General features: G+C 57.8%; 2 protein-coding genes and 1 non-coding gene across 8 annotated transcripts; 2 read left to right on the top strand and 1 right to left on the bottom strand.

The window, feature by feature from the left end:
* Positions 1-16: 16 nt before the first annotated feature.
* Positions 17-12943, top strand: ABCA7 (ATP binding cassette subfamily A member 7). Of its 5 annotated transcripts, none has more exons than XM_090125933.1 (49): positions 21-330; positions 690-769; positions 1320-1424; positions 1510-1603; positions 1699-1840; positions 1916-2138; positions 2247-2327; positions 2400-2631; positions 2717-2856; positions 2933-3049; positions 3124-3491; positions 3581-3757; positions 3893-4115; positions 4186-4407; positions 4537-4741; positions 4813-4929; positions 5024-5195; positions 5331-5462; positions 5541-5680; positions 5768-5905; positions 6030-6232; positions 6333-6384; positions 6457-6659; positions 6764-6812; positions 6914-6997; positions 7317-7334; positions 7486-7637; positions 7718-7842; positions 7913-8011; positions 8084-8279; positions 8349-8443; positions 8626-8658; positions 8749-8854; positions 8938-9012; positions 9140-9309; positions 9374-9551; positions 9648-9763; positions 9847-9991; positions 10069-10192; positions 10283-10412; positions 10501-10621; positions 10728-10790; positions 10857-10963; positions 11215-11356; positions 11427-11561; positions 11635-11738; positions 11813-11905; positions 11989-12232; positions 12319-12943. In XM_090125933.1, the coding sequence occupies exons 3-49, from the start codon at positions 1359-1361 to the stop codon at positions 12475-12477; spliced, it is 6510 nt and encodes a 2169-aa protein (XP_089982059.1). In that variant the 5' UTR covers positions 21-330; positions 690-769; positions 1320-1358; the 3' UTR covers positions 12478-12943. The 5 variants fall into 5 exon arrangements, 4 of the variants coding, with proteins under 4 accessions (XP_089982059.1, XP_089982058.1, XP_089982060.1 ...); XM_090125932.1 differs by having other exon boundaries at positions 6330-6384; XM_090125934.1 differs by lacking the exon at positions 7317-7334 and having other exon boundaries at positions 6330-6384.
* LOC116235900 (U6 spliceosomal RNA) lies at positions 12846-12952 on the bottom strand. Its single transcript, XR_004168432.1, has one exon. It is a non-coding gene; the product is annotated as a U6 spliceosomal RNA (small nuclear RNA).
* A 284-nt stretch (positions 12953-13236) lies between these two features.
* On the top strand, positions 13237-23252 carry TMEM259 (transmembrane protein 259). Of its 2 annotated transcripts, none has more exons than XM_031604210.2 (11): positions 13237-13774; positions 15959-16225; positions 16519-16633; positions 17811-17921; positions 18807-18929; positions 19253-19353; positions 19899-19956; positions 20075-20158; positions 20686-20818; positions 21174-21273; positions 21977-23252. In XM_031604210.2, exons 1-11 carry the CDS (start codon positions 13553-13555, stop codon positions 22829-22831), a joined length of 2169 nt encoding a protein of 722 aa, XP_031460070.2. In that variant the 5' UTR covers positions 13237-13552; the 3' UTR covers positions 22832-23252. The 2 variants fall into 2 exon arrangements, with proteins under 2 accessions (XP_031460070.2, XP_031460069.2); XM_031604209.2 differs by having other exon boundaries at positions 16519-16687.
* Positions 23253-24419: the final 1167 nt, after the last annotated feature.

Below are 24419 nucleotides of genomic sequence, written 5' to 3'. Positions count from 1 at the left end.
GCTCCAGGGCTGGGGGTGGCTCACAGCCACGGGGTTGGAGGGGGCTCTGGGACCCCTGGGCCAGGGGTCGGGTGGGACGCTGTGGGTCGAAGCACTGCGTGGGGAGGGCGGCAGTTCGGCCCCATCCCTTCCCGCAGCCGCCCCCTCCCCGCATTACTCAGCACCGGAGCGGTACCCGCAGCTGCAGCCGACGCACTGTGGGGAGGGGGCGGCTTCGGGACCCCGGGGAAGCGGCGGGGCCCCTTTAAGACCCCGGCTCCATGACGCAGCTATTTGTAAGACGAGCGGGGCGGAGCCCGCCGTGACAACGTGACGTGAGAACCGGCATCGGTAACGTGCTTCGGTGGGGGGTCCTCATCTCCCATCTCCTCCCCGCATCTCCCTACTGAAGACCCCCTTAGCATCTTGAGCGCTTCCATCTCCCCTCTGCTATGCGCATCCTCCCCCCCAACGGCTGCCCGCCCCCCTGGGCCGACATGGGACGCTCCAGCTGGAGCTGAGGCCGTGCGCTGCCCCGTGCCGCCCCCCGGTGCCCCCCCGGCGCTCCGTGCCTCAGTTTCCCCCCGGCCGCGGGGTCGCGCCCCGTTGTCCCCGCTCCCCCCGTTCCTCCTTCTCCCCTTCCCTATAGCAGGAAGGGGGCGAAGCCCTCCCCTCCCAACCCCCCTCTTTTCCCCCCCGGCGGAGATCAGCGGGATTTGCTGCCTGAGATCTCATAATCCCGTCCGGTGCCGCCCGCCCCTCCTCGGGCTCTGTAGGACCGGGCGGACAGGTGAGTGCGCGGCTCCGGGCACCGGGGTGGCGGCCCCGGCTGCAGCGGCTCTTTGCCCCCCCCGCCCTGCTCTGCTCCCGGCTGCATCCAGGCGCTTCCCTGCTCCGGATGCGGCTGGCATCGGGGGTAACAGAGGGGAAACCGGTGGCCCTTCGCACCCGGGCACAGACAGGAGCCGGGCAGACACGCATTTCATCCTTGTGCCCCGCACACGGGGTGGGAGCTGTGCGCCCGCGTTTGGGAAACTGAGGCAGCGCCCTGGCCCATCCTACACCCCTGGGCACCTGCAGCCCCGTGCGGGTGAACCCATCTCCTGGATCCAAAGGAGCTCCCTAGAGCTCGTGCCTGTTTTGCTGGTTTTGCTTTGCGAAAGAATAGGATTTGGAGGCTCGGGTTGGGAAAGGCGCTTTGTTGGCCGGGTTCCGGAGCCGACTCCTCCCGGCACCGGGGGGTTGTGCCGCTGCCCAACCCAGCTCTGCTGAGCCGCGGGCAGCCTGGCGGGGGGATGGAGGCAGTGACTCAGGAGTATGGGATGCTTCTCACCTCGCAGCCGGAGCCACGCAGCGCACGCCGTCGGCGCTGCACAGCCATGGCTGTGGGGACGCAGCTACAGCTGCTGCTCTGGAAGAACCTCGCCTATCGCCGGCGGCAGCGGGTGAGCAACGCTTGCAGCTCGGGTAGGGGGTCCCTGTAGTGACCCCGCAGTGCCGATGGTCCCCTCCAGCTGCAGTGTCCCCCAGGTGCAGTTGGCCATCGAGCTGCTGTGGCCGCTCTTCCTCTTCCTCGTGCTGGTGGCGGTGCGGCGCTCCCACCCACCCTTCCAGCAGCACCAGTGTGAGTGTTGCCGTGCTCTGCTCCTGTGCAGGGTGGGGGTCAGGGGCTCTCCGTGGAAGCGGCGCAGCCCCCAGCCCTATTTCTCTCCCCCTCAGGCCATTTCCCCAACAAGGCACTGCCGTCAGCGGGGACGCTGCCTTGGCTGCAGGGCATCCTCTGCAACGTGCACAACCCCTGCTTCCAACAGCCCACCCCCGGAGAGGCCCCTGGCACAGTGGGCAACTTTGGAGGCTCCATGTGAGCAGGGTGGGCAATGGGGGACGCCAAGCCAGTCTCTGCTCCTCTCACATCCTCCCCCCTCTATGCCTGCAGACTGTCCCGCCTGCTGGCCGATCTCCGCCATGCCCTGCACCGTGCTGATGGTTGGCAGCTCCTGCATCACCTCGCCCAGCTCCTGCCTGCACTGCGGGGCCGCACAGCGCTGATCTCATCCAGGTTGCTGCAGGGCGATGCCCTCACACGCCTCCTCCGTGCCAACGCCTCGCTGCTGCCCGTGCTGCAGCACGCATTGGTGGAGGGGCTCAACCCACACGATGTGAGTGCCCATGGTGCCCGGAGCAGCCAAACTCTTGCCACAGCTGGACCCCCCCCAGCTGCTGGGAGTGTTTGGGGTGGCTGTGAGTCCTCTCCGTGACCCCCACAGGAGTGGATGAACTCGGAGATGGACGATGCTGTGGCAGCTCTGGGCCCCTTCCTGCAGAGCGCTGAGTCCCTGCTACAGGAGGTACCGCATCCCCACGTCATCCCTGCATCCCTGCCCCAACCTGGGCCCTCCCTGCAGCCCCTCTCTCCACAGCTCTCCTCCATGGGCACTGTGGCTGAGCTGCAGCGTGAGGTTGCAGTGCTGACAGCCCCTGGTTTGTCTGCTGTGGGTGCCTTTGAGGCCGTATCGCGCATCGCCTGTGGGCACCCTGAGGGTGGGGGGCTGCAGGTGCCTTCCCTCAACTGGTATGAGGACAGTGATGTCAGTGCCTTCATGCACCGCAACGGCTCCAGGCGCAGCGTGGGAACCCCCGACAACGACACCAGTAAGAGGGGATGGGGGATCAGGGATTCTCACTTGCCCCTCTGGGGGTGGGGGCAATGCAAGGCTTCGGCTTTGCCTTCTGCCAGGTTCCTTCTGCCAGGAGCTGCTCCGCAGCATGGAGGCTGCCCCACTTTCACAGCTCTTCTGGCGTGGCATCAAACCCCTCTTTGTGGGCAAGATCCTGTACACACCACCCAGTCCTGCCACCGACCGCGTCATGGCCGAGGTGAGTGTGCACAGTGCTGGGGGGAGGGAGAGGGGGGACCGCACCCTGCTTCCCCCCTGATCCCCTCCTTGTGCAGGTGAACCGCACCTTCCAGGAACTGGCAGCGCTGCGGGACACAGCTGGTGCTGCTCTGGAGCTGGGATCCCATATCCGTGCCATTCTCAATGGCAGCCAGGAGCTGCGGGCGCTACGGGTGCGTGCCCAGAGCGGGGGCTGCATGGAGCCACCTCCAGGACCAGGTGGTTTTATTGCACTGATGCTTGGCAGGAGCTGTTGCTTGCACCGGGCATGGCCCCGCTCCTGGATGGGCTCCTCAATGGTACCTCCCAGTCAATGTTGGCACAGTTGCTGGCTGGGTCAGCAGGGCTCAGCTGGCAGCAGGCACTGGATGAAGCGGAGCGGGCACTGGGTGCTCTGTCGCAGCTCTTGGGGTGCATCCACCTGGACAAGATTGAGGCAGTGGGCAGCGAGGAGCAGCTGGTAGCCCGTGCCATGGAGCTGCTGGAGGAGAGGCAGTTCTGGGCTGCTGTGGTCTTCCAGCCCCCCCTGAATGCCACGGCGCTGCCCCCCCACGTGCATTACAAGATCCGCATGGACATCGACGATGTCACAAGGACCAACAAGATCAAGGACAGGTTGGGGGACGCAGCCCCTCTGAGCATCCAAAGCTTGGGGTGGGGGGTTGTCCGTCCCTCTCCTCTCTCAGCATGCTGCTCTACCCCAGGTTTTGGGACCCGGGCCCTGCAGCTGACCCCTTCAGCGACCTGCGCTACGTGTGGGGTGGCTTTGTCTATGTGCAGGACCTGGTGGAGCAGGCGGTGGTGCGGGTGCAGACAGGGACTGCCCCACGGGTGGGGGTCTACCTGCAGCAGATGCCCTATCCCTGCTACGTGGATGATGTGTGAGTGCTGCAGGACCCCCAGCGACCCACTGCCCTGGGGTGTGGGCTGAGTGCTGCTGCAGGGCTGCGTCCCTGTTGGTGGTGGGACTTGGGGGGGGGGGTAGGGGGTCAGGGTCAGACTGATGCCCTCCTCAGGTTCCTGAGGGTGCTGAACCGCTCGCTGCCACTCTTCATGACGTTGGCATGGATCTACTCGGTGGCCATGATCATCAAGGGGGTGGTGCATGAGAAGGAGGCTCGTCTCAAGGAGACCATGAGGAGCATGGGGCTGAGCAGCGGGATGCTCTGGCTCAGCTGGTTCCTCAGCAGCTTCATCCCCTTCCTCCTCAGCTCAGCTCTTCTCGTCCTCATCCTCAAGGCAGGTTGGGGGGGTGGCAGCCGGCATGGTGGGAGAGGGTTCTGCAGCTCCAACCTGCCTCATTTTGCAGCTGGGAGACATCCTGCCCTACAGCAACCCGGCCGTCATCTTCCTCTTCCTCGGCACCTTCTCAGTGGCCACTATTTGTCAATGCTTCCTCATCAGCACCTTCTTCCCCCGTGCCAACCTGGCTTCGGCGTGCGGTGGCATCCTTTACTTTTCTCTCTACCTGCCCTACGTGCTGTGTGTGGCATGGCGTGACCACGTCACCTTCCCTCTCCGCGTCCTCGTGGTGAGCAGCACCTCATTCCCTGCACCCCAATATCCCTTGGATGCGCTTGGATGTGGGGTTTGGGTGCTCAGGACCCCTGCAAACCCATGGTGGTGTTCTCGACCTGTGCCACTCTTCTTGGTGCTGCAGAGCCTGCTGTCCCCAGTGGCCTTTGGCTTTGGTTGTGAGTACTTCTCGCTGTATGAGGAGCAGGGGGTGGGCATGCAGTGGCACAACCTGGGCACCAGCCCTGTGCCGGGAGACCCCTACAGCTTCGCCATGGCCATGGGGCTGCTGCTGCTGGATGCTGTCCTCTATGGGCTGGCAGCCTGGTACATCGAGGGCGTCCTCCCAGGTGAGTGCAGAGCCTCTGCCCCTTGCAGCCCTTTCCTCGACCCTGCTCAGCCCCTGTGTCCCTGCCCATAGGTCAGTACGGGGTCCCCAAGCCCTGGAATTTTCCCTTCCTGAAGAGCTACTGGTTTGGAGAGCCGCCCTCAGCCGGATACCCCCCGTACCCCAGCGGTCCTCTCACTGCACCCCAAGGTGAGCCCCTGCCAACGGCCATGGGAGGGCCACGGGGTGGGTCCTGCCCCCTTGCGAAGGTCCTGCCTGGCTGTGACTCACCGGTGGCTCCCAGTGCTGGTGGAGGAGCCGCCTGCCCAGCTGCAGCCCGGAGTCTCCATCCGCAACCTGGTGAAGGTTTACCGCAGCAGCAGCCATGTGGCCGTCGATGGACTGAGCCTGGATTTCTACGAGGGGCAGATCACCTCCTTCCTGGGCCACAACGGGGCCGGCAAGACCACCACCATGTGAGCTGGAAGTTGGGAGTGGGAGCTGAGCCCCAGCACTGGCACTGCCCCATCCCCACCCAGCTCCCCATCAGGATGGGCTCAGAGCTTCCCCTGCGCTTTGCCACCTCCACTTCGCCACTCCCCCCTCCCCAGGTCTATCCTGACCGGGCTGCTGCCCCCCACCTCCGGCACTGCCTACATCCTGGGCTGGGATATCCGCTCCGATATCGACAGCATCCGGAAATCCATGGGGATGTGCCCGCAGCACAACGTGCTCTTCGATATGTAGGCAGGGCAGGGCTGGGGAGGGGAGGGGAGAGGGGAGCAGCAGGCAGGACCCTCGCTGACCCCCCCACTCCCCAGCCTGACAGTGGAGGAGCACATCTGGTTCTACGGGAGGCTGAAGGGGCTGGCGGAGGAACAGGTGCAAGCGGAGACGGAGCAGCTGCTCCAGGACACGGGGCTGCCCCACAAGCGCCAGGAGCAGACCAGGAACCTGTCGGGTGTGTGGGCTGTGCCATCCCTATCGCCATCCCCATCATCACCCAATTGCCATCCCAATGCCGTCCCCAACGCCCGCTCCCCCGCAGGCGGCATGCAGCGGAAGCTCTCTGTAGCCATCGCCTTTGTGGGCGGCTCTAAGGTGGTGGTCCTGGATGAGCCCACAGCCGGTGTTGACCCCTACTCACGCCGCAGCATCTGGGAGCTGCTGCTCAAGTACCGCAAGGGTGAGGGCTGGGGAGGGGGATCCCATTCCCTCTGTCTGCTGCGAGCCCCCAGCTCTACAGAAGCGGGGTGAGATGGGATCCGGAGAGGGGAGACCGGAGTGGGACGGTGGCTCTGTGACCCCAGGGCGCACCATCATCCTCTCCACGCACTACATGGACGAAGCGGAGCTGCTGGGGGACCGCATCGCCATCATCTCGCAGGGCCGGCTCCGCTGCTGCGGGTCTCCGCTCTTCCTCAAGACCAGGCTGGGCACGGGTTATTATCTCACCCTGGTCAAACGGGAGAGCACCGAGCTGGGCGCCGGCGGCTCCGACCCCACCAAAAAGGTGCCTCCCCTTGGTCCCGTCCTCCCCGACTCTCCGTGCCCAGAACCCGGCTTGGATCCCGCTGCAGCACCCACTCACCCTTTGCTGCCCATTCCAGCAGGACAGCGGCACCTCCGAGGGCGGAGAGCGGGACAACGAGGGCAGCGCAGCGGGTAGCGTCCCCGCACAGCCCCGCACCGCGTCCCGGCCCCGCACACCCTGAGCACCGCCCTCCCCATCCCCAGATGTGCCGCAGCTGTCGGCACTGCTGCAGCAGCACGTCCCCGGCTCTCGGCTGGTGGAGGACATCGGACGCGAGGTGCTTTTCGTGCTGCCCTACAGCGGGGCCAGGGACGGAGCTTTTGGGGAGCTCTTTCGGGAGCTGGATGCGCGTCTGAGCGAGCTGGGCATCTCCGGCTACGGCATCTCGGACACGAGGCTGGAGGAGGTAACCGCGGAGCCGGGGTGCCCGGAGATGTGCCCAGAGGATGGGATCGCTGGGGCAGCGGGCATCTGCGCTGTGTGTGTGATGGCAGCTCCTTTCCCACTCAGATCTTTCTGAAAGTGGCCGAGGACAGCGGGGTGGACGGTAGCAGGACAGGTAAAAGCGTCGGTCCCGGTTGGAACGGAGCTTCGGGACCCCGACGTGCAGGGTGAGGAGGTGCTGGGGGCTGTGGCCCCACTCCCATCTCGTTTTATCAGGCAACAGCAACAGAGCAGCCCCGCTGGGGAGAGGAGCGGTCCCCGATAAGGAGGGGGTCACGGGAGCAGCTGCCGAGGAGCCGGGTAAAGGGGGGCAGCTGGGGTCGGGGGGGAGCGGTAGCCCACCCCCAAAGGTGGGCATGGACCTCGGCACGCGTCCGTCCGTGCAGACAGGGTTGGGTGGAGGGATGCTGTGCTGCATTGTGCCCGTTCGACCTCGTGGTGTCCTCCGGGCTTCGGGAATGGTGGGAAGATGCGATGGGAGTGGGTCTGGGGATGTGAATGCACCGCGGTTGTGTCCTGGCCCCTTGTGCTGGGGGCAGAGAGTAGCTGCATGGACCGGGGGGGTTGGGCTACGATAGCCGCCGTGGCTATAACCCTGCTTTCCTCTCTTTACACTGAGCCCAAGGAGCCCGCAGAGGTAGGAACTGGGGGCTGGGGGGTCCCTCGTATCCCCGCATGCAGCACCCAGGCGCGGGGCCGTCCTTGCAACAAACCGTGCCCCCGAACTGGGGCCGAGCCCCTGCTCCTCGCTACCGGGGGCCGGCTTAAGATCCGTCTGTGCTTTGCAGCGGAGGAGCCGCAAGAGACGGACCTGCTGCGTGGAGCGGCGGAGGGCGGCCGGTGCGTGCGGGGCTGGGCGCTCACCCGGCAGCAGCTCCGCGCTCTCTTCACCAAGCGGCTGCTCCACGCCCGGCGCAGCACGCGGGGCTTCTTCGCACAGGTCCGGCCGTTTGGGGGAAAGGGGGGAACCCCGGGATGGGGCAGAGGCTTCAGGGCGAGCCCTGATCCGCCGCCCCGCAGATCGTCCTGCCCGCTGTCTTCGTTTGCGTTGCGCTGCTCTTCAGTCTCATCGTGCCGCCCGTCGGGAGATACCCAGCGCTGCGCCTGGAGCCCGGGATGTACGGGCAGCAGTTCACCTTCTTCAGGTGCGCGCCAGGTCCACGAGTGCTCTGCCCAACACGGAGCCGCCGTCTCACTCCCGTGCCTTTTTTGCAGCAATGACGCTCCGGGGGACGCGGACACGTCCCGGTTGTTGGCTGCTCTCCTGGCCGAGCCGGGCTTCGGTACCGCGTGCATGAAGGACGAGGCGGAGGGGTGAGCGTGGAGCAGCTGCGGGGCTCCGCTCCGCTTCGGTGCCGCGTTCTGATCTCCTCTCCATCGGAGCAGGACGGGGCCGTGCCCACCTGCGTCCCACCCCGACGGCTTCAGGCAGCCCCCGGTCCCCCCGGCGTTGCTGGAAGCTCTGCGGCGTGGGAACTGGACACGAGCTGAGCCGTCCCCCTCCTGCCAGTGCAGCGGGCCGGGAGCGCGCAGGATGCTGCCCGAGTGCCCCACGGCCGCCGGAGGGCTCCCACCACCCCAGGTACCCGCGGCTGCCGCTCAGGTCCAGGCAGGTGGTGGGGCTGTGCGTCCATCTGTCCGTTCCCACCAGGTGCAAAGAGGCACAGGGGACATCTTGCTGAACCTGACGGGCAGGAACATCTCTGACTACCTGGTGAAAACCTACCCCCAGCTCATTCGCCAGGGGTGAGTACTCCCAGAACCTGTCCTGTGTGTGGGGACACCACCGGGACACTATGGGGAGACCACAGGGAGGGTAGTGGGGAAGACAGGGCAGGCAGAATGCGATCCATCTCACGACTGAGCTGTCGCACACTGCTGTGATGTCTCCTCACTGCTGTTTCCCCCTTCTGCCCTGTTTCTTCCAGGCTCAAAACCAAGAAGTGGGTGAACGAGCAGAGGTGGGTGTGGGGGCAGTGGGTCAGCTCAGGCAGGGTGGCCATGCAGTGCCGTGGGAGGGTTGGAAGCACCCAGCTCTCCTGCACGTCCAGGTATGGTGGCTTCTCCCTGGGTGCTGGTAGCTCTCAGCTCCTTCCATCAGCAGAGGAGGTGGGCAGTGCAGTGCAGGAATTGAGAGAGCTCTTCAATGTCACCCAGGTATGGCCAGGGTTTGTTCCCACCTGAGTGGGCACAGGGAGGGCTGCTGAATGAGCTGCACCTCACCCCCTGTCCTGCCCCAGGGCAGCCCCATGGATCAGTTCCTGGGCAACCTGAGCCACTTCTTCGAGGGTTTGGATGCACGCAGGAACATCAAGGTGAGCTCAGGGCTGGAGGCATGGGGACATGTGGCACCGGCTGTGTCCCCTCTTTGGTGTGGGGAGCAGTGCCACGGGCTGGCAGAGAGAAGTGGAACAGAGCCCAGTGAGAACCTTTGGGCTGCAGGTGTGGTTCAACAACAAGGGCTGGCACGCCATGGTCGCCTTCCTCAACGTGGCCAGCAATGGGCTGCTGAGGGCACAGCTCCCTGCAGGCTCTGACCCTGCACTCTATGGCATCACAGCCATCAACCACCCCCTGAACCTCACCAAGGAGCAGCTCTCAGAGGCTGCACTGTGAGTACCGGGTTTGGGCTCCCGTGGGCTCCCCATTGCCTTCTGACCTCCTCTTCTGCTGCAGGATGGCCACGTCGGTGGACGTGCTGGTCTCCATCTGCGTGATCTTCGCCATGTCCTTCGTCCCAGCCAGCTTTGTGCTCTTCCTCATTGAGGAGCGGGTCAGCAAGGCCAAGCACCTGCAGTTCATCAGTGGGATGAAACCCGTCACCTACTGGCTGGGCAACTTTGCTTGGGACATGGTGCGGGATGGGGATGGGGTCAGGATGGGGCACGTCTGTGGCTCCTGAGGGCCAGGACCTGTTTGTCACCCCCTGCCCGGATTCTCGTGCCCATAGTGCAACTACCTGGTCCCCGCACTGCTGGTTGTCCTCATCTTCCTCTGCTTCCAGCAGAAGTCCTACGTGTCCTCGGCCAACCTGCCTGCCCTGGTGCTGCTGCTGCTGCTCTACGGGTGAAGGGCCGGCGGAGCCCGGGATGGGATGGGGGTGGGTGCACCCAAGTGCACCATCGTCAGCCCCTTCCTCTGCCCTCCAGGTGGTCCATCACCCCCCTGATGTACCCGGCCTCCTTCCTCTTCAGCATCCCCAGCACGGCCTACGTGGCCCTGACATGTGTCAACCTCTTCATTGGCATCAATGGCAGCGTGGCCACCTTCGTGCTGGAGCTCTTTGTGGACCAGGTGAGAGCTGGAACCCAACCCTCAATGGGGCTGGCTGGCTCTGCCAGCTCTCCCATCCTTCCCTCACTGCCCCATAGAAGCTCAACGACATCAACCGCATCCTGAAGAAAGTCTTCCTCATCTTCCCCCACTTCTGCCTGGGCCGAGGCCTCATTGACATGGTGAAGAACCAGGCGATGGCCGATGCCTTCGAGAGGTTTGGTGAGTGCAGAGGTGCAAGGCTGCTCCCCTGCCCAAATCCCCCTCTCCTGGTGCCCCCCATCCTGCAGCTCCTTTCCCCTCCTTTTATAGGAGACAAGCGCTTCGTGTCCCCGCTGTCCTGGGACTTAGCAGGGAAGAACATGTTTGCCATGGCCATCGAGGGCATCATCTTCTTCCTCTTCACCCTACTGCTGCAGTACCGCTTCTTCCTGCGGCTCCGGTGAGGGCTGGCCGGGAGCAATGGGGTGATGATGGAAGCAATGGGGACTATAGGGGATCCTGAAGCTTCCCCACTGCTACTCCTCCAGGCCACGTGCTCTGCAGCTGCCCTCACTGGGGGATGAGGATGAGGATGTAGCCCGGGAGCGGATGCGGGTGGGCAGCACCACACGGCGCAGTGCCGTCCTGCTGCTGAAGGACCTGACTAAGGTGCGTGGCTGCCCCGTGCCCCATCCCATGTCCTCCATCCCACTGATGGGTGCTGTGTCTCCTGGACAGGAGGTGCTGTGCCTGACAGTGATCCCAATCCCTGTAGGTGTATCGGTACCGGCGCGCTCCAGCAGTGGACCGGCTGTGCCTGGCTGTCCCACCTGGTGAGGTGAGTGCTGGGGACTGTGCACTGTGGAGGGGGTTCAGGGCTGCTGCTAAACCCACTGCTCCACAGTGCTTCGGGCTGCTGGGGGTGAATGGTGCTGGGAAGACATCCACCTTCAAGATGCTGACGGGGGACACAGAAGTGACACTGGGGGAGGCCTGGCTGAAGGGACACAGGTGGGAGCATATGCACCGTCATCTCTCCTCACCGTGTGCTCACAATTACCTTCATCCCTACAACCCGCGTGCTGGCTTCCTCATCCTCATCCTCATCCTCATCCTCATCCTCATCCTCATCCTCATCCCTGCAGTTTGCTCATTCCTAACCCTGCTGCATGCTCAGCCTCACCCTTGTCCCTGCAGCTTCTCCCTGGTTCCTGCAGCTTGTCCCTTGTCCCGCAGCCTACTCACCATGTCCCATCCTGCAGCGTGCTCACCGACCTGCAGGCTGTCCATCAGAACATGGGGTACTGCCCACAATTTGATGCCATCACGGAGCTGCTGACGGGGAGGGAACATCTGCAGTTCTACAGCCGTTTGCGTGGGGTGCCGGAGGAGGAGACCCCCAGGGTACAGCCCACACCCTAACCTCCCCCCAGCCCCTCCAGCCCCATCCTCACCCCCACACACACTCTCACAGGTGGCTCAGTGGGGCATTGCCAAGCTGGGCTTGGGACCACATGCAGACCGCCTGGCAGGGACTTATAGTGGGGGCAACAAGCGCAAGCTGTCCACAGCCATCGCCCTGCTCGGCAGCCCCCCCATCATCTTCCTGGTCAGTGGGGCAGTGGGGGGGGGATGGCAGCCGTGGGGCAGGATCCAATGGGGAGCTGACATTGAGGTTGCAGGATGAGCCCACGACGGGGATGGACCCAGGTGCCCGACGCTTCTTGTGGGACTGCATCCTCAGCCTGGTCAGGGAGGGCCGTTCCGTGCTGCTCACGTCCCATAGGTGGGTTCCCAGCACAGGGGATACCTGGGGTGGTTCCTGCTGTGTGCTTCACACCTCCCCCCCTCCCCCGGCAGCATGGAGGAGTGCGAGGCGCTGTGCACCAGGATGGCCATCATGGTCAACGGCCGATTCCGCTGCCTGGGCAGCGTGCAGCATCTTAAGAACCGGTAATGGGTGGGGGTGGCCCCATTGATTGGGGGCGGCGCTGGGGGCGAGCACTGCCTGCATTGCCGTCCCTTCTTTGGTGCAGGTTTGGGGATGGGTACACAGTGGTGGTGCGAGCGGCGGGGCCCGGCCCTGAGCTGGGCACTGTGCAGCACCTGATGCAGTGCAGCTTTCCCGGCATCGCCCTGCAGGAGCAGCACGGCAGCACGCTGCAGTACCGCCTGCCTTCCCACGCCTGCTCCTTGGCACACGTGTTCGGCGTGCTGGCAGAGCACTGCGGGCACGGCCCCATCCAGGACTATTCTGTGTCCCAGACCACCCTTGACCAGGTGATGGCGGTGTGGGGGGGGGGCGGCAGGGTGTATGATGAGGACGGGGTCCTTCCTGCTCTGCTGCTCACTCCCCATCCCTGCAGGTCTTTGTGCACTTTGCAAGGGAGCAGAGCGACGGGGACCAGGGGCAGGACGTGAGATCAGCGCAGGATGCAACCTCAGGGCAGGATATGGTTCCAGTGCCCGGGAAGCGGCCGATGCCGTTTCTAAAGGACGACAGCTATCAGGAGAGCGTGCTCTGAGTGCGGCTGCACCGCTCCTGGACCAACACCCCCCGACCCAGCCCTGCTCCCGGTTGGGACACAACCACTGATCCCGGTCTGCTGTTGGCCTGGAGCCCGGCTGCACCGCTCCTGCTGGTCTGGGGTTACGATTCCCCGGCTCGGAGCTGCAGGGGAAGGCTGGTCCGCTCCCCTGCACCCGGAGCTGGGAGCCGGGTTGTGCTGCTCGCGTTGCTGTCACATAGCGAATGGAATAATAAAGCGCTGCGGTGCCGCAGGCGGAGCGCCGTGCTTTGTGGCTGTAGCAAAACGGGGCGGGGGATGGGGGGGAGGGAAAAAGAGGTCCGGAGCGGCACCGTCGGGTGTCGGTGTGCGGGGGAAAAAAAGAAAAAAATATGGAACGCTTCACGAATTTGCGTGTCATCCTTGCGCAGGGGCCATGCTAATCTTCTCTGTATCGTTCCAATTTTAGTATATGTGCTGCCGAAGCGAGCACGATTCCTGTTCTCCCTCAGATACTATTTAAACCTCTCTAACTTTATAATTATTAAGTAACGGTGAGCTGGCCTTTTACCATCTGCCTACTTCTTCTTCTAATATTACCCCTTCAACAAAAAATCCTACTTATTCCGCTGAGTGTCATTCTTTTTCGCAGAAAATTTGGCTTTTTCGGGGCTGAATTACCTCAAATAAGTGCCTACGGCGCGCGGTGCACGGCGGGAAGGTTTCTACTTTACATATCGGGGCGGGGCGGGCGCCCTTCTTCCGCCGTCCCACAATTCCTCGCGGCGCTGCGTCGCGTCGGCGCTGTGTGTGCCGGAAGATGGCGGCGGGGCGCTGAGGGGCGGCCGGGGCCCTGAGAGGAGGAAGAGGAGGAAGAGGAGGCACCGCCGCGCTCCGGGCCGCCTCATGGCCTCGGGGCCGCCTTGGGAGCCGCGTCCCATCCGAGCAGCGCCGCCGCGGGGCCGCTCCGAGGGCCGCTGAGAGCCCCGCCCGGGCCTACAGCGCTCCGTGCCCGGCTGTGGCTGCGGGGGGAGGCCGGGCCGGGCCGGGCCCGAGCAGCGCGGGGTGCTGAGCGCCTCCCGAAGGCCCCGCGATGTCCGAAGCGCAGCCCCACGGCCAGCACCCCCCGGCCAACCACACCGGGGCCGCGGGGGGCACTAACAGGGCCGGGAGGAACGCTGCCCTCAATCAGAACCCTCTGATTAATGTCCGCGATCGTCTCTTCCACGCGCTTTTCTTCAAGATGGCAGTGACCTACGCGCGGCTCTTCCCTCCTTCCTTCAGACGGGTCTTCGAGTTCTTCGTGCTGCTCAAGGTGAGGCCTGGGGGGGGGCTCCCAGCAGCCTGTCTTTGTGTACATCACACACGTGAGGTACCCGAGTGCTGCCGTGCCGGTGGAGTGCCGTCCCCGCTGGGTGCAATCGGTGCGAAGCTCTGTTTTATTACCGTTTTTCTTCACGGTAATCGATGCCCTCAGCTGTGTGCCGGGCGTCTTCTCCGTGGGGTGAAACCTGCCTGCGTTTTTGCTGATGTAATGTGAGGTCCACGGAGTGGCAAAGCTGAATTCTGCAGGGTATGGAAGTTACAGCGTCCCCTGTGGGGACCAGACATCAGCCTGGTGTTTCTGTGTGAGGTGAAGTGCTGCCCTGCGGCTTCCAGAGCTCACTGTGCCCTCCTGCCTCTGGAAATAAGAGAGGGGGGCAAAAGAGAGCCAGCTAGGTAACAACAGGGTTCTTTGTGCCCTGGGTTCTAAACCCTGGGAACACAGGGTTGTAAAAGCCAGCCACATGTAGGTTACCCTGTGTTGTATTACATGGACACCTTTTTCTCCCTGCCCAGTCAACGTTCAGGTTTTGTCACGCAGCCCAGCCAGGAGAAGTTCCTGCTGCCACCTGCTTTTAATTGAAGCACGCTGAGAAAATTCAGGTATTCCCAGAGGAGATCCTTACTTCTGCCCTTAGGGTTAGCAGGCAGCTGTGCTTTCAGCCCGCCTGTGGTTCTGTATGAGGATAGTGGTGGGAGGCCAAGTCTGAGGCTGTGGCCTGCATGCAGTGCTTGGCATCCTGGCTGCTTTCATCACCATTCCCCCTGCACCATGGATCTGTTTGGGGATTACCTTCCCCAGCATTTTCCTCTGCAGCTCCTCTGCAGATGTGATGCTACCAGCCTGTTTATTCATAACAAATAGGTCAGGCACAACGTGTAGCAAGGACAGATACTTTAATCGAGAAGGAGCATCTTAATGCATTTTGAAAGTGAGTGCATGAAATGCAGCCATGCTGCTTATAGACAGGTGTTCTTTGGAGCTTGAACTTCGGACAGTGTTGGGTAACTTCATTATAGGAAATGGGTTTTATTAGTTCACTTTGTTTTGCTGTGACTTGCAGTTGTTCCTTGGGTTGAAAGCATCTTTCAATTAAGAATGATGCACTGGAAGGTCTTTTTAATGGAGGCCCCATTGCTCATCTGTAGGCTGGCTGTTGTCTGAGCTTTGGGCCAAATGCATTCTTTTAAAGCAAGTCATTTTGTTCTGATAACAATACACCTTTGCAACCCAGCTCCTGGCGTTGGTTCTTGCTGCTGCCTTGGGTGTGTTTGTATTGTTGGTGCTGTAATGCTGAAACCCCACAGCCCAGAGCGTGGCTCTGTCGTGCTGGATGTGGCACAAACCCAAGTAATTGCAGGTAGTCCTCTGCAGCCTTTTATTTTGAATTCAGTTTATTTCCCTCCTGTGGTTAACATCTGCCTGGCTGAGCAGAAATCCAACACAAATTGATCCTGGTGTTTTAAGACCTTTCTGAATAAGCTTGGGTAGCCTTTCCTGGTGGTTGGGTTGAGTTAGCAGCGGATCAGTTGACAAAAAACCAATCTGTGGGTTGGGAGTTTCTTCCTGGAAACACTTTGGCACTTTGAAATGAGGGAGAATTCAGTAGGAATTCAGCAGCAAGTGGCCTGCTTTGTACCTGTGCTGAATGCTGCTGGAGCTCAGAAGAAAGTGCTGTGCCCTGATACACACAGATGCAAGCACTGGGCGTTTTGCACGTGGTTTTGTGCGAGTCAGCACTTCTTTGACCCTAGGCAGTGTATGTGTTAACATGGCAGCGTGCCTCCTGGGTGGCAGCCAGCTGCACTCAACCCCAGCACAGTGCAGTAATGGAGAAGTTTTGGTCAAAGGCACCTTGGGAGCTTTCATTCCCAGGAAAAGCTTTAGGCCTCTTAGTGTTTACCCCAGAAAGACGAGGTTTCAGCAGGTTAGCGAGGTATCAGGAGGACAAAGTACAAAGGGAGTATTATATAAGCTGTGGAGCTGGGAGAGAAGTTGATTTGGGGCTGTTGTATCGTTTGGTGCAAATACAAGCTATAGGGTTAGAAAGCTTAAAGGCTCTCGTCCACCTGCAGTGTCTGTGTGTGAAGAAGAGATGGCTGAAACTGGGCAGCCTGTCAACAGGCAACGTTTGGTTGGGCTGACAGCCTCTGCTTTGTTTCCTGCTGTCTGTAGGCTCTCTTTGTGCTCTTCATCCTGGCATACATTCACATCGCCTTCTCCCGCTCGCCCATAAACTGTTTGGAGCATGTGAGAGACAAATGGCCACGTGATGGCATCCTGAGGGTGGAAATCCAGCGCAACTCCAGCCGGGCCCCCATCTTCCTTCAGTTCTGTGGTGCTGAGAAGTTTCCAGGAATGGTAGTTGAGCCCACGGCTGAGGAAGAGGAGGAGGAAGAAGAGGAAATGACTGTGGATATGTTTGAAAACAGCTCTATCAAGGTAAAGATGTGTTCCCTGTGTGCACGGGGTGAGGTGAGCGTGGGTTTGGGATGAAACAGCTTGATGCATATGCTGTGAATGTGCCGTGGTCCCTCTGTGTGCCCTCAGTCACTCAGAATCTGTGTTTCCTGCATTTCCTGGTTAGCCTCTGACATTTTAAGGTAGAAGTTAAAGCCTGAGCAAATGACCTCGCTTGTCTTCCTCTTGCTGGCTTGGGGCACGGAGAGGGAGCACAGGAGCTTGGAGCTGACCTGTCTGCTAACCTGACCTCTTCTGTCACTGTTCCCCAACAGTTTGAGCTGGATATAGAGCCCAAGGTGTTCCTCAAGCCATCCCGGATGAGCAGCACCGAGGCGCTGGCCCACAACGAAAGCCAGGAGTTCTCATTTAGTGAAGCAACCACTAAAGGTATGCAGCCTCTGCGGGAGACTGTGTCCGAGTTTGAGATGCTAACCAGAGCAGGTAAAGACAACTTACGTCGCTATCTGTGCTCTCTCCTTCCCCTGCATCTTCCCTGCACTTCTCCTGGCTTCCCTGGGCCTGCACTTAGCAACCTTAATTGTCCCCTGGCTATCCCTGTTGCTTTAACCTGTGGTGAATCTTGTCACTCCTGACACCAGATCTACAGTTTTCTTTTGTTGGAGGGAGGCTGGGAGTTGGGTGGGTTGCATCTGGGCTGTAAAATTTGCTGGAGCCTTCTGGTCTGGTATTATGTTTCTGCAGCAAATCAGTGCCAGCTATGTCAGATAAATGTAAACCTCCTTCTTCTGAGCAGTTCTGCATTTGCTGTCCTCTTGAAACCAGCAGGGGTCCAACTGACAGTGCACATTCCTTACTGTATTAACAGTATTTTGGGTCCCTGAGTCAACACCAGTGCCTGGAATAGCAAACTAATCCTGAAAGCCACCAAGCAAGTTGGAGTAGATTGCAAGATTGTGTTGATAGTCTGTTGCATTTGAAATATTGTCCTGCTCTATCCTTCTTGTTTCAGCACGACTTGAGCTGCTAATGTTGAGGATTGTGAGCCTGGACACCACAACAGCACTGTTCCCTCAGTCTTGCAAAGCTTTTTGTTTGATCCTGATCCAGAACTCATTAGTCCTGTATTTGAGATCATTAAGTCTCTTAAGACTGGGCAATGTTTAAATATTTTTGGTGCAATACCTTAATTAACAGGTTGCTTAAGTTCTATAAGAGTCATGTTGTCCAGTGTTGTGTGTGCTGACAGGTTGTGCCTCGATTTGCTGAATACCAAACTGGAAATGATCCAGCAGTGTGGTAGAAGAGAGAACTGTGCCCCTTCTTAACGTAGTTAGAAAATCCTATCTTGTTAGCTTTTTTTTTTCCAGCTCTTCTGTCCTGTAAGTACAGCAAGTTGAATGTTTAGAGTGTATTACCATGGTAAAATGATCTGTGGTACAAATAAAGTGATTCATGCATTGATACTTCAACGCTTTATTTTCGTTTGAGCTTAAAACAGTTTCGTAGTGAAAACTGAAAGCAAAACAAACACGAGAGCCTGTTTCTTCTTGCTGACTGTCTGCATAGCCTTGTGCTGAGTCTCCCTTCCCACCTTCTCTTGCAGTGTGGCCACAGGAAGAGTACATTGTGGAGTATTCCTTGGAGTATGGGTTCCTGCGCCTGTCCCAGAGCACACGGCAGCGCCTCAGCATCCCTGTGATGGTGGTGACTTTGGGTGAGTGAGGGAGCCAGCCCTGCCAGAGATGTGTCTGCAGAGATACCTGCATGCTGGCAGCCCTCTTCCAAACTTCACACTCATCCCATCTCCTCTTTAGTCCTGTGGGAACTACTTATAACAGTTGATGGCGCTCGCTTTCTATGCAGGAGAGCTTTATGGAGCAGTTATTGCTTAAGCTGGTCACACCCTTTTCAAGAGGAGTGCTCTGAAATGCTGGAGCCTGTTCTGGTGCCTGAGCCTTTGTGTTACATCTAGCATAGCTTTCTAATCGAAGAAAGAGCCAATGTTAAATGTCTGTTTACTGACCTGGGCTTTTCAGTTCACCTAGAAAAGTTCCTGCATGAGTATCTTAGTAACTTATTGAAAGATTGTTTCTAAGCTTCATGTTTTTCGGGGGGTATTTTTACAGGCTGATCAGTGTACAGTAGAATACATGTTTGTGCTTCATGAGAGCTGCATGGAGGTGTTGGGGAGGGGGGGGTTGTGGGCCCCAGCAGCACCACACAGAGCCCAGTTAGCTGCAGGAAACATCTCTGCCAGCCCCTCTGAGCTGCACACAGACTTGTTCTGAGGGCTGTTGCTAGAGAGAGAGAGAGCCCTTTGTTACTGGGGCTGCAGTCCAAGCCCAGGAGACAAGTTCCCTGTATGTGTATGGCAGTGGAGAGTATGACAGCACAGATGGAATTCTTGAAGCCTGATTGGCATTAGCATTTTACCAGTGAGGCTATATTTGTCAGGGTGTGACATTTTGCTTCCCGGTCCTGCCCAGTTCAGTTACACTGCCAGAGGTTTGAGTGCAATTGCAAGTCTGCTTTAAATGATGAGAAGATTGTGCTCACGTTTAAAAAGGGTAAGGTATAACTGCTCTGCTCTTCTGTCTAGATCCTACCAGGGATCAGTGCTTTGGGGACAGGTTCAGTCGTCTGTTGCTGGATGAATTCCTGGGTTATGATGACATCCTGATGTCCAGTGTCAAAGCCTTAGCTGAAAATGAAGAGAACAAAGGTAAGAGTTGGAGGAATGGCTTTAGCAGAGGGACTGCTGCTTTTCCACAGGTGCATGTATGTCATCTTCTGACTTTGATTAATCTCTAATGCAGGGAACAGCTCGTTGTGTTATGTAGGGATGTTATTGCTGAGGACAAAATGAAACAGGAGAGAAGAGACATCTGCAGACTGATTTCCTATGGCCTTATTGCACTGCATAACAATAAGTGTGCAGCTGCGAGGGATGCTGGCATAGATCTCAGACACGACAAGCAGTTTGTTCTTCTTCTGTGAGTTAGTTCCATGGGGATTGTGTGCTTTTTTTTCTTTCTTTGTTCCCAGGTTTCCTTCGCAACGTGGTGTCTGGGGAGCACTATCGCTTTGTCAGCATGTGGATGGCTAGAACATCCTACCTGGCAGCCTTTGTCATCATGGTCATATTTGTAAGTTGGGAGGAGCTGGGCATTCCCTGGACTCTGAGCTCAGCACATGGGCAAGGTTTGCTGTTAAAGTAGAGGCCTGAGCTCATAGCTGCTTTTAAAGCTAAGCTTTTTTTTTTTTTCCAACCCCTAATGTGGGTATTTAGAGTCCTAAAAACAAAGAGCATGTTATGACCAGTGAGAGAAGAAATCAAAACAGTGCAGGGTGACTTTTGTCAGACAGGCAGTTTGAGCTACTGGGAGGAGCACAGAATAGGAAGAAACCTCAGTTCCAGCTCTGCTGCTGTTTGGTTTGGCCTCTGCTCAAATATTCAAAATCAGTCTCTTTGCAAACAAATTACTTACTGTCTATTTTACAGCAGTAATACGAAGATTAATTGCTGTTTGTGAAGTCCTAATTACTCTTTGAGAAATTGGCCTGTGTAGCTCAAACTAACAAATATGGGATGTGCACAGCAACATTACGAGTCCGAGCTTGCCTGCCTGAGCCTCTGCTGTGATGTGATTCTGACAGGAATCTGACAGTGGCTTCTGTTCTCCTGTTTCAGACTCTGTCTGTTTCGATGCTCTTACGCTACTCACACCATCAGATCTTTGTCTTCATTGGTAGGTATTTTCTGTGTGATTTGGGGTATTGCAGTGCTCTGAATGTGGAGTGATGCAGGGGTTGGAGGGTTCCTTGGCCTCGTGTTCTCTTTGTGTGACACTGTTTTCCTTCTTGCAGTTGACCTGTTACAGATGCTGGAAATGAACATGACAATTGCATTCCCTGCAGCTCCCCTGCTCACTGTCATTCTGGCTCTAGTAGGTAAGAACATGCTCACTTCTTGTATTTGTGCTCCAAGTCCCTCTGGGATCTGTAGGAAGTATAATTCCCTTTTTGACCTGGTCAGAGCAGATGGTTAGTGTGTCTGCCCTTCACAAGGTGGAAGGCTCTGGGATTTGATGGCACAGTGAGCTGCATTGTCATTCTGAGTCCCCTGGAAAAGCAGTTTATTTGGAAATCACACAAACTGAAGCTTTGCCCATTCCTCACTTTAGTTCATGTTAGATTCACACTTTGTGTAACCACATTCCATTAGCATAATTTGGGTTTTAAAGCAACAATCAAAACCACTGAGATCTCTGCTGTTCAGAGCTAGCTGATCCCCTGGCCTGTTGGTGACTTCAGTCAGCAGTGAAACTTGCTTGACCTTAGCTGTTGTTTTAAACAGAGATCATTTTTTTTTCCTGCTCTGTTTTTTTTTTGGCCATGCAATCGTGCAATTTTTTGCTGCAATGCAACTGTTGTCTGCCCTGCAGTGTGCTGATGTCAGGCCCTTCTCTGTCCTGTAGGTATGGAGGCCATTATGTCAGAGTTCTTCAATGACACCACGACTGCATTTTACATCATCCTCATTGTGTGGCTGGCTGACCAGTATGATGCCATCTGTTGCCACACCAATACGAGTAAGAGGCATTGGCTCAGGTAAGAGACCTCACCTCCCTTCAGCTCCCAGTCTTTGGTGGGAGCCTTCTTTAGATCTCCAACTGGAGCAGGACTTTCACTCTTCAGAGCTTCTGTATATCTCCTTGGGAGCTGTCTTATGGTCCAGCATGCACTTATTTCCACTCTGGGTCTTGAGTATGACTGTCAGGAATCACCCCTCCCCTTTGTTTTGCTCAGCTGAAGACCTGCTCACAGTGAAGCCATGCTAATTATACATTTGCCCAGACCTCCCTGTGCAAAATGCACCAGCTCAGAATAGAGTTATGACTAGAGAGGAGCTCAGGTCTGCTGTGTCCACTGATGTATCCTGATATTTGCTGCTTTTTTTGTGCAGGTTCTTTTATCTGTACCACTTTGCCTTCTATGCCTACCACTATCGATTCAATGGGCAGTACAGCAGCCTGGCTCTGGTCACCTCGTGGCTGTTCATCCAGGTGAGTGGCTGCTGTTCCTGCTCATATTAGTGCACCCACATATGGGGGCAGGTGCCATCCTGTGAGTTCAGTCCTGGTTGGTCTGCCTGCATGCAATTGAAATGGCAGCAGCCACGGTGTGTGTAATCAGCAGTGTCAAAAAGTGGTGTAAGGCTGTGGTTTGGGCTTAATCAAATTCTGTGTCAAACTGCTGTTTGAGTGTCAGGTTTGGAAATGGGGTGACAAAAGGAGTTGGTCACTCCTCACATCAGCCGTGTGACTGACAGTAGGCTGATGGCAAGTGAGCTTTGGGAAGTGTTAAGGAAGGATACCTGTCTCATCTCTGGAGTAAATCCCACTGAGAATCTCCCATGTAAAGGCTGAGGAATGGATCAGATCTGTGCTGAGCTGCTCCCTCCCTGTGCTCTGAGATGCAAACGTGGAGCTGAAGGTGGGCTGGAGGGAAATGCCTTTAGCCTCACTCTCACCCCTACAAAGGAAGGGGAGCTGTACTCCATGACGTGTCTTCAGAGTTGCTCTCTGACAGCAGTTTGCAGGAGCTCAAATAGAGGGGATAAATCTTTGCAAAATTTCAGTTAAGGTCTTAGCATCCAGATTCTCTGGTTGCTGTCTGCACATAGGGATGACAGAATAGTTTTGTGAGGTGTGTCTAGGCTTGCAGCCCAAACCTGCTGAGTGATTCCTTTCCCTTTACCATCTCCAGCATTCAATGATTTACTTCTTCCACCACTACGAGCTGCCAGCTATTCTCCGGCAGATCAGAATCCAGGAGATGCTGCTGCAGAACCAGCAGGTGGGTCAGGGCACTCAAACAACTCTCCAAGACAACCTCAACAACAACACTACCCCAGCTGGGGCAGAGGTGGGGGGCCACAGGCCCCACCTGGCTGCTGGCCCCTCCGGAGAGAGCAGCAGCCCAGCAGCTCTGGCCCCCAGCGAGGCCTCCAGCGTCATCACCACGGCTGCAGCCTCTTCTGTTGGGAGTGACCTGAACTGGGTTGCTGAGACAGCTGCCATCGTTACAGAGGCCTCATTTCTTTCTGACCTGAGTTCTTCTCTCCTGGAGCCGAATGTGGTGCACGAAGCCATGGCTGCTGGGAGCCCTCAGGATGCTGCTGCTTCTGCTGCCTCTGGTTTGGTCGCACGCATCAGGGTGAGCAGCGAGCATCCAGACACTGCTGTGGGCTCCATCACCATTGAGGTCACTTCAGCATCTGTGGTTGCTGCTGCAGATGGTTCCCCTGCCACAGAGGCAGCTGCAGTTCCTGCCCCCGTCCCTGTGCAGGAGGATGGGAACTCCAACCCCAGCCCTTCCCCTGCTGAGCAGACTGAGGCTGTGGAGAGCTCAGACAGCCAAGCAAAATCCAGTGGCAAGAACTGCATTGCAAATGGCAGTGTGGCAGAGTCCCCTCCGGCCTTTGTGGAGAACACTGATCAGGACAAACTCTTGGGCTGTGCTCTTGGGGACCGGGGGGAGAGTGGCCCTTGCCCAGCACCAGCAGATAGTACAGCTAGCTCCAGGCCTTGCTCGGAGCCAGACTTGAGGAGCCTGTCTTGAGTCCTTGTTACTGTCACTCTGGACTGCCAGGAAGGCATTTGGATTTCGTTTGTTACTATTTCTCACTTCACCATCATCCTTAACCCATGAATTCCTCTTAACGGAGGCAGAGCAGCTGGGACAGAGAAAAGATGCTGCAGTGATCTCCCCAGAGAAATGCACACGTGTGCACATATGAGGCTGGCACACGTGGGACTGCTCAGTGCCAGATTCTCCCTACAAAGAGGAGGAAGTAAGGGCACATTTGTTCCCTCTGCCTGCAAGGCACCGGGGGAGCCCTGTGCCACTGTTGAGGCTGTGGGTGAGCAGGCTGGCCGTGTTCTCCGTGCTGTCAGTGTGCTGTCACAGCTCTTCTTTGCCCCCTGAGGTTGCGTTGGCAGTCTGGGTGTTGCTTGCAAACATGAGCTGATTTGTGACAAACCATGTGTGTGCACGGTGACTCTCTGGTTAGAATAGCAGCTGTGTGTGAGCAGGGAGAGCATCTTCAGACACCCCTGGGAGAGCAACCAACAGCCAAGGAGAAACAAGTCACCTTCCTTTTTCTAGGGGAAAAGAAGCTCAGTACCTCCCTTCAACACTGGAGCTGCTCACACCAGAGCAAAGCTGGGTAATAACCAAAGCAGAAACTGCATTTTAGCCCCATTTCTTTTTTTCTTTTTTTTTTTTTTCTCCTGACATTAAACTTCCTTTAGTCAGTGGGTTTAGGGGGGAGAAGTGTCCAGGTCCAGCTTAGAGCATCCACCCAAGGAAGGACGCATTTGTCTGTGGTTGGAAGCAGTAAAGGATTTATTCAGCCCTGGAGGAATGCTGTCACCTTCTGCTGCTGGTGACTGCAGGACCCTGGTGAGTTTGGCCCCTCTTTAATGTGTCAACTGAGAGCTCCTGCCATCAGTATCCTCTGGGAGCTGACCTGTAGCCTCAGGATCTGTTGTAGAGGAGGAGGACAGCAGCTCTGTCTCTGTACAGCTCTGCTTTCGGCACCTGCAGCTGCAGGTGAGTTTGTTTGTTTTTCAGTGCCTTGTCCCTTAAATGGGACACGTTTGTGTTTTAAGATCAGCCCCATCCCTGAGGAGAGATTGGCATTGTGCTGGCTCAGCTGTGGCTCAGCTGTTCTGTGAGGTGGTTTAGCAAAGACCCAAAACACTAAAGACAGATTTCAGCTAACTTTCCCTCATTTCTTTGGCAGCAGAGGTGAAGCTTGGATTTGTGCCCCAGTCCAGTGCTACACTTGGTGCCCCAGGGCTCGACTGGACCCAGGTGGGGGTTAGGACTTAAAACCTGCAGGTAGAGCAAGACTGCAAAAGCAGAGTGATGCAGGAGAGTGCCGTGTCTGCAGGGCTGGGATGAGAGAAGCTCAGGGAGAAATCTGTTGGGAGGAGGTGGAGGGGGGCTGCTTGGGTTCTGCAGGGGACTCCAGCCTCCCAGCAGCATCAGTGTGCCCCTCTCCCTTGGAGGCACTGCTGTGGCTTCCACCAGGGCTGGGTTTCCATGTTGGCAGCGTGGGGACTCGCAGCCCTCTGGCTTCATTTTCTCTGCATTTCCCACGTGGGTGCCCTCTGATTTTTTTTTTTCTCTTTTTGGCTCGATG

Source organism: Phasianus colchicus, chromosome 28 (genome assembly GCF_987193195.1).
Source record: "Phasianus colchicus chromosome 28, bPhaCol1.hap1.1, whole genome shotgun sequence".
Lineage (NCBI taxonomy): Eukaryota > Metazoa > Chordata > Aves > Galliformes > Phasianidae > Phasianus > Phasianus colchicus.
The sequence above is the reverse complement of the archived record's forward strand: the minus strand, read 5'-3'. Positions and strand labels throughout refer to the sequence as shown.